The sequence below is a fragment of the Diprion similis genome, chromosome 6 (assembly GCF_021155765.1).
Source record: "Diprion similis isolate iyDipSimi1 chromosome 6, iyDipSimi1.1, whole genome shotgun sequence".
NCBI lineage: Eukaryota > Metazoa > Arthropoda > Insecta > Hymenoptera > Diprionidae > Diprion > Diprion similis.
The window spans coordinates 18474267-18485807 of record NC_060110.1 but is presented as its reverse complement, the minus strand read 5'-3'; the positions used below and the strand labels follow the sequence as shown (position 1 = coordinate 18485807).

The window sequence follows — 11541 nt, the reverse complement described above, 5'->3', positions numbered from 1 at the left end:
TTCCGCCATTCTATATAATACGCTACTTTCGTTCCAGGTAAAAAATTACAAAAAAAGAAAAGTCTATCTTTTCCCCCATATTCAATAGTTTTCCCCTTCTGGTTTTCTCATCCAAGCTTCCGGCGCTTTTGAGAAGTATATCTTATATATCAAACGTAGGTATATAATATATTTCTTAATTTTTCGTGTCTTTGTATCTTCTCGCATTTTTTCTTTCTTTTTCATACTCTCTTCATCCATTCTGTCATGCCTCTTGAGATTTAACCGATTCAGTTATTCTCTCTTTCTCCCATTCGTTCCAACGTCTCTTCACGAGACTTCCATTGCATTCTCTCATTCGCTTCCTTCTTCCCTCCTCCTCCTCTTCCTCCGCGACCTTATCATATCATCCCCTCCGATATCCCGCATCGCAACGACGTTCACCCTCGTTCTCGCGGCATTCTTCGCTGTGCGGGAGACGGAGTTTGCAAGGATGTGATCGGCGTCAGCCCGGAAAATAGAGGCTCCCGTTTAGCAAAAGAGCTAGAACACCGACTGCCACTGGCATGTGGCGTTAGATTAACCGAGGGAGCAAACTTGGAACTCCTCCTGAAACGATGAGACCTTGAAGACCTTCAGAGCGACAGGATCAAGGCTCAGGGATCGCAGAAAATCTGACGGCCCTCGGGGCACGTGGACAGAGACGACCGACTGGTGCCCCGTTGCGCCCCTCCAGATAAGTTTCATCAGCACGGTACCGACGTTTCGTTTTTAGTTTCATCGGCTGATGTCTCCTCGTTCGACGCCTTCGCCTTCGACTGTAACACAAAAATAACATATATTTAATATCCGTCAGATTTTCGCGACGCCGACGAGATTCGACATTATAACAATTAAACAATGGTACACGTACACCGTATACCAATGATGTATGAAGTCTGAATTTCGACCACCCCTCGGGATTCCCGATTGTTTGCTCAACCCCCGCAACCTTACATCCCCTCCGATTGCACACGTATCTTGTGTTACGCGCGTATCGATTATGCATAAATGCGTGTGCTGGTTTTCATTTGCCAGGAGTAAACCAAACATCCGTCAATGTGTGTACACATAGCGCAATAACTGCACTCTGAGTATGTCGCGAACAAGGGTGAAGGGTGGTTTTTAAAAACGATAGTAGATTTTCTCCTGCGTGAGGCAGGGAAAAGAACTTGCAGCGATAAGGATGGAGGAAAGGAAAGAAGGGAGGAAGTGAGGAAGGGAGGTGTCGTGACCAAGAGAACGGATCGCGATGCTAAGGGACGAGGAGTTTGCACTTGGAAGGAATGCAAAGGACGAGGGCGAGTGAAAGGGACAAAAATGTAAGACGAGCCAATGCTGCTTGCTGCTGCTGCTGCTGCTGCCGAAAGCTGTTAGGGTACAAAGCCGCAGGAAACACGATCCTGCTAAAAGCCCAGCGCGTCGCTCAGCCCCACGTGCTTTACTCGGGCCCGTTAGCATATTGCAGTTCAACATTATATATATATATATATATATATATATGTATAAAGTTGAAAATGTATATGTATGTATATATATATGTATAAAGCTGGAGAGCTCTACGTGTATAGGTTGAGGAATTGTACGCAATCGTCAGCAAACAAGTAACTATATCGTATACCCACGTATGTATGTGTAAGTGTGTATAAAGTATGCATGGATAACTGTGCAAACTTATACCAAAATCAACAAACTCCTGCAGGTTTCTTCTTGTGTTACAGACTATAGAGAGACTCAGGTTTTTCGAGAACGGTCACGTTTTCAGAAGTGTGAGACCGTGATGATTTCTTTTTTTTTTTTACATTTTTTTTTTTTTTTTTCTCAATCTTCAAAACGCGAGAGAAAGAAAAAATGAATTGATATCGAGTATTTCATGTAAGAAGAAAGTGAAAAACGAAAAAAAAAAGAAGAAATCACAATCTTTACCCGTAATTTCCCGGGAAACAATTAGGTCTGCAAACACGACGGAAGTCGGAATATCCTGAGAATAACGAAGGTAGGAGAGACGACGACGAGCTAGCTGGAGACGATGAAAATCGCACTTGTTTGACATGTTATAGAGAGGATGGTTGTAATAAAGGTATAGGTAGTCGTAGGAGTAGATAGCCGCAGAAATTTAGTAATAATACGAATAATTAATTTAGACGCCCTAGGACACTTAGCGGGAGTTGGTAGGGAAATTTCTCTCTGTACAGGCACATAGTTAGGTAGAACTGAGCGAATATGTATAGCCTTAGACGACTTTGGTGCACCAGGAGCGCCGCGGCGCCGCCGCCGCCTGCTTGCAGCCTTCGGGCAGTCGGCAACTTGGTTGGCCAACAATAATAGGAAAACTTAAAATTAATGTAATTGCGAGTTAATTGGATTTGTTCGTTAAACAAACCATTCTGACGTGGCTACTCGTCACAGCGGGTTTATACTCGCGGAGACCCCTTAAAACTAGTTTTATGCAAACTGCACACGTATTTCGCGTTATGAAAGGAATCGCGGCGGAAGAAATACCCGCAGAGCTGTACCTACCGAAAGTACATACATAATATGTATATAGGTACATGTATTATTATACGTATACATACATACCCGCCTTTATAAAATCCATTGTTTCTATCAAGACTCAGTTCTTTGGTTTTATTAATTAACCTAATAGACTCGCGCAGAGCTGCCATTCAGCTCTGCGTGTATTATAAGGTTAATTTCGATTGTCTTTATTCCCGCATTTCATTCAACTTTAGTTCTTGAATTGATTAAAACACCGCGGCTCTATCGGTCGTCAACGAGCCAGACCGATAATTGGTGATAGAGTCTTATGACTCGAGAATCCCCCCTCCGTTCATTAGCGTTTAATTAATACACCATTCCGTGAATCCCGTCGAGGGTAAAACGGCAGCCGCCCTTCAGTTCTTTCCTTCTTCGACTTTGCGGCGGGGGGGGGGGGGGGGGGGGGAATGTTTGTCGTCCTCTTGCATCGTGACTGCGAGCCTTCGTCGTCGCAAGCAGCAGGGGTGCAGGGATAAAAAGTTGGAGTAGAAATGAAAGGGAACAAAAAGAAAAAAAAAAATATGATTAAAAAACAAATAATAAAAAAAATTACGAATTCTTCAATTTCAGACGAAAGAAACTGAAAAAGTCCAGACGATTTTTTGTACAACGTTCATCGAATAACATGCGAGGCCGTCGTGAACTACGCGTCTTACAATTATGTAAAAGATATTTGAATGAGAAAATTTCTAAACATTCCATTAGATCCGTCATATAGAATATCGAAACATAATTGACACGTATTTTTTCTTTTTTCAATTCAATGTTTATTAACAAAGATATGGCAAGTCGAATTCCGCGTGACGTCATAATGTTCAAATTACAGTGTATCTATATCTATATGCATATTGTGACGTCACGCGTCAATTTCAAACTCCTATATCTTTGTTAACGAACATTGGACTGAAAAAAGAAAAAATACGTGTCAATTACTTTTCGACATTCTATACGACCAACCTGATGGAATTTTTCATTTAAATACCTAATTAACTACTACGTATACTGACCGATTACACGTTATGGTTTATATTTTCTCCAAACTCTGAACACGAGAAAAATATTTTTCATCAACAGCCCGCACTTCCATACCTCGAGGGAATCCGTACGGAAATTATCAGCCGGATAACGCGAAGCGATAGCCCGTGAATTAATAACTAATAATAATCAGTGTATCACTCGCAATGCGTGCAGTGCGGTGATCAATAATCCCCCCCGCAAGCTGAACCTGTGTATCCAGGTTAGCTCTGCATGCACACGCTATTATTATTTTTCTGCATGCACACGATTCTTTGATGTTATTCAAGAGCTTCGAAAACGTCGAAAAGCTTTCTTTTTCGTCAGAGTAGCCGAGCTTCTCTTTCAATTGAAATCAGTCCATGCAGTCAAATTTCGAATACGTTTCTTTTTTCCTTTTTCCCTTTTCTTTAACCAACCGATCGGCGTATTTTTGATTTGTCATTCTGAACGATAAGAGTGAAGAGAAATTTGGCGAAAATCAATTAGTCACGGCGGATGAATAGGACGCGTTTACTCCCTCTATAAAACGGATAAAACCATCCATCTGTACACATGTACATACATACATACATACACAAAGCTTTCACGGATTCGGACAGAAGTTGCACGTGCCAGTCAAATTGACGTTGATCCGTATGTACTTCATTTGACGTACTGACGTTTGATGTATAATTGATAATCGCACCGGTCAGGCAAAGCCAGTCGTAACAAATGACGGTCATTAGCCTGACGTGCTGCATGCTTCCGAAATAATACCACAGCTAGTCAATCGCTACTGACACGCGATGTTAAATATATGTAGTTATACATACACAACACATCAACTATGATTCGCTCCAATGTAACAACCTTGATGAAATGAAAGGTGAAAAATCTTTTCCGACTTGCAAACGTTTTCTTCAGAATTTCTTTCGGTATCAGGATCTCGCACGAATCTTTGGACCGATTGGTCGAATTCCATTCGTGTCTCCGTCACACGGAAATACATTATACGGAATGGTAAATAAAATTGAAAGCAGGCTTGCTTTTACCTGCATGAAAATTTACCTTGTTAAAATAAATAAAAGAAATGAAAAAAAAAGTATAAAAATAAAATTAAAACAATAAAAAAAAAACACGTCGCAACGTCATCCTGTGAAAGCACAGCATCGCTCCGGCTAGTCCATCTGAATATACATATATAACATGTAGACTGCACGATGCAGCTCGCTTGCAAGCCCAAGCTATTCAACCTTTCGGGATGCTCGTTAGCGAGGGTGAAAAAAGTGGAGAGTTGTATGAAAGGTGAAAAGCGTCTGCAACTGTACGCACGGAGTATGTCAATTCAAAGCGATTCAACCGAGGCTAAAACGGGAGTTAAAATTCGGGGATTTAATCCGTGCAAGAGACCTTGCGAAATTCGAAAGCTTCGGTCATTTTATGAATGCAGTCATTTTTCGCACAATGTAGGTATATAATACGACGAGGATCGGAGTTTGTTGAACTTCCGGTGTCGCTTTGACGTAAGAGAATTTCTAAAGTCCTTGCAGCGAAGGAACAATCTCTGGTCTGCGCCGTTCTCATCTGCAACTAATGCAATGCATGCATTAGACGTATATGGTGAAACTTTTTCTCCAGCATGACAGAGTTTTTTATGGAGCACCGCGCGATGAGGAAAAGCATAACGATGGGTTGCAGGGAAGAAGGGAGAGGACGAAGGACGGAAGGACCGCAGCGGCCTAATTAAGTCGGCAAACACGGCCGAGGTCGCACATTTCGTCAAGAGTCGACTCCTGCAGCGGTGAAGGGGCGAAGGAAATGGCAAAAGATTTAATCACCTTTGGAAAATTTAACTTCACTCCACGCACAAAAGACCGGGACGTGTTACCGACATTCCTGGATCTAGGCCGCGGTATAATTTTACCAAAGGACACCAGACGCAAATTGCTTGAAAATCCCAGAAAAGCAAACGATGGATACGCTTGAAAGTTTCAGCCCTCTGATCACTAGTTTAAATCCTGGGGCTATTCACTTACGCGTCAAGTGACAAACACTTTCGAACAACTTTAAACTAATTTCAAAGTGTTTCAAATGATTTCTAAATGGTTTCAAGCGATTTTAATCTGTTTCGAAATGATTTTAAATGATTTCAGATCGATTTTAAACGATTTCAGGCAAATTCAAAATGGTTTCAAACGATCCCAAGCTGTATCGAACTGATTTTAAGCGATCTGACGATCATTTCATCGCGAAAAAACTGAGATACACCGATTGGCGTTGAATGATGTGCCCGGAAAAAAAACATGGCGAACCGTTAGCACGCAGTTTCAGAAACGAGTACAGATTGCATCGCGTATTTTCGGGTAATTCTCATTTCTGTCGAGGACGACGTTTGTGAAAAGTCGGGACAGGCGTCCTTTGATTAGTCAAGCATACGGCAGCCGGCAAGATCCGCACTCCGCACAATCAGCGGGTTTTCGGTACGCGTACTTTTAGCACGAAAAGCAATTCGAGGAGCGAGAAGAGCCAGTGCGTGTGTGTGTTTGTGTGTTTGCAGAGCAACAGATATACTGAAATCCTGCGGGATGCAAAAGCGATGATATTCCCTGGCGAATATGAAGTGGATAGGTATGAAGTACAAAAGAATATACGCGAAAGACGATTTCAGGATGTGAAAACGAAGAAGAAGAAGAAGAAGACGAAGGTAAAGGAAAGTTGGGAAACCGCTGTACGTCGCCGGTTTCATTCTTGACTTTACATGAAAGCGCGACAAGGGCTTCTGGGGTTCCAGATTTTCCAGGAGAGATTCGGGGTCCCCAAGATCGGGGATCGGGGATCGGGGATGTCGCCCTGGCATCCTTGGGTGGAGAAACTTTACGGTCGTCCGCTCCACTAAAGTATTAATTCGATCAAAGTTGACGCCGAGGCGCCTGGCGGGGGCGTCGGCGTCGGTGGCTGTGGCGTCTTGGCAACTCCGGTTATACCCACCGGTCCGGGAGTAAATCGGATTATGGTAAAATATGCGTGGCATCCGAACCCGCACAATTAAGTAGGTACAGGAGGTGACGCCTATCTCATACCGTCGACGGTTCAGCCTGCGGTGTATAACGGATCACCGAGTCGGAACCGGGATCCCTGCTCCAATGACGTCTCGACGCCGACGTCTCTCTGCAACACGTGGTGCATTCAACCCCGACGCAATATCACCCTGCCAGATATCATGTTTTGTTCAAATATGTGCAAACCGTTTCATACGTTACATGGAATTTCCATCATTGAACATTCGAATTTTCACTCTTCGGACTTTGAGGTGCTCCATATACTGTTCAGAAAGTAAGACTATCAAAGATTAAAATTATTCAACAATTCCGCAACATTGGGATTGTTGTATTCATGAAATGATCCGTGCGCCTGATTCGGGCAACCGGAGTTACAGCTCTTGTTCAGGATGAGCACCGTATTCGCCACGGCCGTACCAAACGTCGAAGATTACTTGTCAAAATAACCTCAATATTAAGAGTTGTAACAAATGATGAAAAATTGAATTCGGACAATCAACTAAGGCGATAATGAGACAAATGAGATTAGGGCTGTCATGAAATTCAGTTTGAAGTTTGTAACGAACGTGACGGGATACGGTGCTCAACCTAAAGGTGAGATGTAACCCCGGTTGCCTGTCCCAGGCGGACGGATCGTTTCTCAGTTAGAAAAACTCACGGTGCTGTGTGTACCTTCTATAGTTGTACAAGTTCATTCACCGAATGACATTCCCCTTATACGAGAGTATCAAGATGCAGCGAAGCGAGCGATTCACTCTAAAGAAAAATCTCGGGGGAGAGAAAAGCGCGGTATACCTACAATCCATAACAGAGCATTATCCGAGGATGTTATTACAACGCGAGGAAATTGAGAGCACAAAAATTTCAGACTATATGCAGAGAGGATGATCGGATCTGGGAAAAGAACTATCAGGGGGACGTGGGATGCTGCTGTACAGCGGCGGAGGATGAGGAAAAGGATGAAGATCCTGCGAGGGAGTAAAGATGCGGACATTGAGGGAGGAGGGAGGAAAGACGGGGGAAAACGTTCTTCGGCTTCCAAGTTCCGGTGTAGAATACAAGGAGCATTTGACAGGTGAATGCCGACGTTCGAACACAGCCGAAGCTCCGGTCGCATTGACAAGTTGACTTAGAACCCGCAAACAAACAAACGAATATGTTTAAGTCAGTAAGGTTGGTTAATATTATCAGTCTACGTTGCCATACAAAGTTCACTTTCACATTGAGTTAACTCGATCAAACTGTCCGTCCTGTCGTATCTCAGGAGATGATATTAACAATGAACCGTTAAATTATCAGTTTTCGAATTGATACGTAACCTTTGCAAAGTGTATTAGACGACAACAGCAGATATCGGAAAGTAAATTTTAATCAGAGATCAACGAGAGGGCTTGAAAATTAACCCAGTCAGTGCAGGAATAAAATTGACGACGCATGCGAGCTACTTCGACTTGATGCAAACCTGTAAAAATTGGATTTCAGCGCATTTTATTCGAACCAAACAAATTACTTATCCAACGAGCCGAATAAAGAAGAGCAACTAAATATTTCCACTTATTGTTAGTGTATATATATATATATAATCACGAGGAAATAAATTCCAAATGAAGAAAAATTACTAGAGAGCTTATAGCCATCGAGGTTGTTTTTCATGCGTTGGTAAAATTGTTGGTAAAATTTCGGGATACCTTTCATCAAAAAGTCACGGAATTCACGGATATTACCGGGACTTTCGGAACACGCTGTCGTTGTGTGAGGAAGAGTCGACTGCATAAAGGAGGCGGATACTCTGCAGAGCCGACGTCGCCGGGTTGTTTACGACTGTGGTACAGTAATGAAGCTCGTCTGGTGTATGAATGAAAAGCTCTGGGGGTTAATCCGGTAGTGATTTTGGTAATTTTCGTGTAATTTTCATCTGGGCTCCTTTCATTCGCATTTAATTGCCTGCAGCAGGTCGGTCGTTCTGGCGTTGAGGATAATCGTAAGCCGGCTGATTTAAGGGGCTAGACTCGACAGAGCTCTTGTGTCGTGCCGGAGGCGGCGTCGAGGGGTGACGGACGCGTGCATTGCACAGACTGATGTATTGATTTGCATAGGCGGATGTGCGGGGGCGGCATTCGCCACGAGTGTGTGTCGTCGATCCAAAAGCGACAAAATTCCTGGATGCACGGTCACGCGGTTGAGCTAATATTAGCACCCTGGGCCGATCAATGGCCGGCGAATCCCGGCTCGTCCTCCTCCTCCTCCTCTTCTCCTCGTCCTTCCTGAAAGGGAGAAAGGCGACGAGACCGCAACGAGGTGTAATCACGTTCCAGCGAGGCGGCGACTGTTCGACCGTCAAACGCGCTTTTCTCTCCCCAGGCCTAAAAATCCCTCGGAAGGAAGGAAGGAAGTAGTAGGTGGGCATAAAATTCCCGCGTGAGTACCTACGCGCCCTGCGTTGTTATTGATTTTCACTCTCTTCGGTATTACAATTACACCGCGAAATTATCGCCAGTTTTTACACCATTCACGAATACCCTGCACTGAACAGCCCCGTCGAGAGGATGATATCAAGATAAAGAAGACGAATGTTAATTTTCTACACGACAGAAATATTCTTGTCATTTTATACGATATATACATCGATCTATATAGGATAAATTCCATCGTGGGAGTCACAACGAATAAAAGTATTATATACGTAATCGATATTGTGTAGTAAAAAAGAAGACCGTTTCAGCGATGACACAAACTGTATACCTAATAACTATAACTGCGGTATTACCTTATAATTGGAGTGCAATTTTTCCTACTCTACATCGGAAGCACTCGCCTCCTCTTCCTTATACTCATGGAACCTCGTTAACCAACGTTAACGGTAACCATCGGATGCAGACTGTTGGTAATAATTTCCGTTTTTCAAATTTTTCGTCGCAAATTTGACGGTTGAATATTACATCCAGTTGTACCTTTTTTTGCCGATATGTAGAACTTTTCATCCTTAGATTTACAAATTTTATATTTTTTTCCACCGTCACCGTATTACCCACCCATATATATATGTACGTATAGGAAACGCCTAAATTAAATGTAAGAAAAAGGCAAAAAGAAAAGAGACCTGATCAATGCATGGGCATAATCAAGGTTCGCGCATTGTTTCGCGTATAGGTATATATATATATATATATATATACAGAGTATACCTTATACAATAGAAGTAACTGTGCAGGAGGCGGCTTAGTAATTGATGCCGAAGACAGTGCGGCGGTGGAGGGATGAGGGGTTCGTTTTTCCGGGTTCCTTTTATCCACCCGGGTCCGGATTATACCTGGTTGGTTAACCGAAGTGTCTGGACCAATCCGAAAATAATTATCGACTTTTCCTTTATTCGAGTCCTTTCGCCGGCTCATCCCTTAAAGCCAAGGGCCGAGACCCAACCCCGCGGAAACCTGGCGAGCTCAACCCCTCCGCCATGCAATCCCAACCTCTGTCTTCCCTTCTATTGGAAAACTGATCCTTCCTCTCTTCCCGTTTCCTCCCTCTTTCTCTTCCGTTCCCTTTCTCCCGTCCCTCCCCCTTTTCTCTCCGTGTTTCAGCTCCCCGTCCCCGTCCCCGTCCCCGATATCGATATTTCTTCTCGTCTGGCTCCTCCAGCCTGCAAAGTGTCTCGACTAAAAGTCAACGGCTAGCGGCGACGGCAGCGGGAGCGTCGGCAGTTTTAATTAACGCACGCAAATTATATACAGAATGTTCAAAGATAATTGCAGGCCGTGATTATCCCCCCCCCCCCCTCCCCCCCTCTCCTTCAACGTCAGTAATTTTCTATACAGATATACATGAGGAGTACAACGATGCATATAAATTTTGCACCTATATATATAGGTATGTATATATAATATATGTACCAGGTTGCGCTGTACAATCCTTCAAGAAATATACATTATGCCCATATATTAGAGCCGCAAAACGGGGCGCAGTTTTTTGTTCAATTCAATCTCAGAACTAAGGTACAGTATTACTGCGGTCCGATTTCAATTCCGTTAATTTATGTATTCGGATATTCTTTTATAACGCAACTATGCAAGTACGAGAGCATTTATATGGAGGTGGGAAAGTCGAGTTTAAATCCAACGATATACCGCAGTAGTATACATCATTTTAATGTCCTAATCGTGAGTTATGAAGGTTCCAGGGTTTACGAGAACGAATTCTTCGCCATCCCGGTTCAAACAACAACGGGTTTACCGTCTCGTACTACTGCCGCGTATAACGGTCTTCCAAGATTGAAAAAAAGTACCTAGACAGTCGGGAGATCTCGTTCCTTGGTGCGTTTCCGGTTTAAACAAAAAGAAACTAACAATATATCGAGTGTGTGGTATGATTATATTCCCAGAGGAAATGACAGGTATATAACACGACATCAGGCTGGTAAGGAGCGTTGAGCACCGCTCAAATGGGTGTGTAATATCCTTGGCTATACCGCGGGCGTCCATAATGTATACATTAATCGTCAAAGTGCACCCCCAAAAGATAAGACAGGTATGGAAAGATGGAATATCACAGCATCGAGCTGCGGAGGGTGCACGGAGCAGATATATTATCTGCATGTAATGTGTGTGTGTATATATATATACACATTATACATACATACATACATAGATGCAGATAATATGAATCGGGAGTACAGTCAGTCGTTCCACGGGCCTCGAGAATCGCAGAAACATTACGTGGGTGAAACGCGGATAGGAATGGGAATTGGGGATGGAGTGGCTGGGTCGTCGTAACGAGGGTAAAACGATCAAACTTCTCAAGATGTTGAAAGCGTGCGTTCGTTAAGAACGATACAACGATACCCGTACTGCGGTATACCCCATAAAAAATAGTATTCCGTCTCTAACCGATCATCCACCACGTGTTTCCGCATGCCTACAGCATCGTCTTAACGTAA

At 43.3% G+C, this 11541-nt stretch overlaps 1 protein-coding gene across 2 annotated transcripts in view; it reads right to left on the bottom strand.

Moving 5' to 3' along the window:
- Positions 1 to 359: 359 nt before the first annotated feature.
- LOC124407386 overlaps positions 360 to 11541 on the bottom strand; it is a 110769-nt gene continuing 99587 nt past the window's right edge. For both annotated transcript variants that reach the window (XM_046883485.1, XM_046883486.1), the window contains exon 5: positions 360 to 797. In XM_046883485.1, the coding sequence (XP_046739441.1) occupies positions 629 to 797 (169 nt within the window). In that variant the 3' untranslated portion in view covers positions 360 to 628. The remainder of the gene's footprint in view (positions 798 to 11541) is intronic.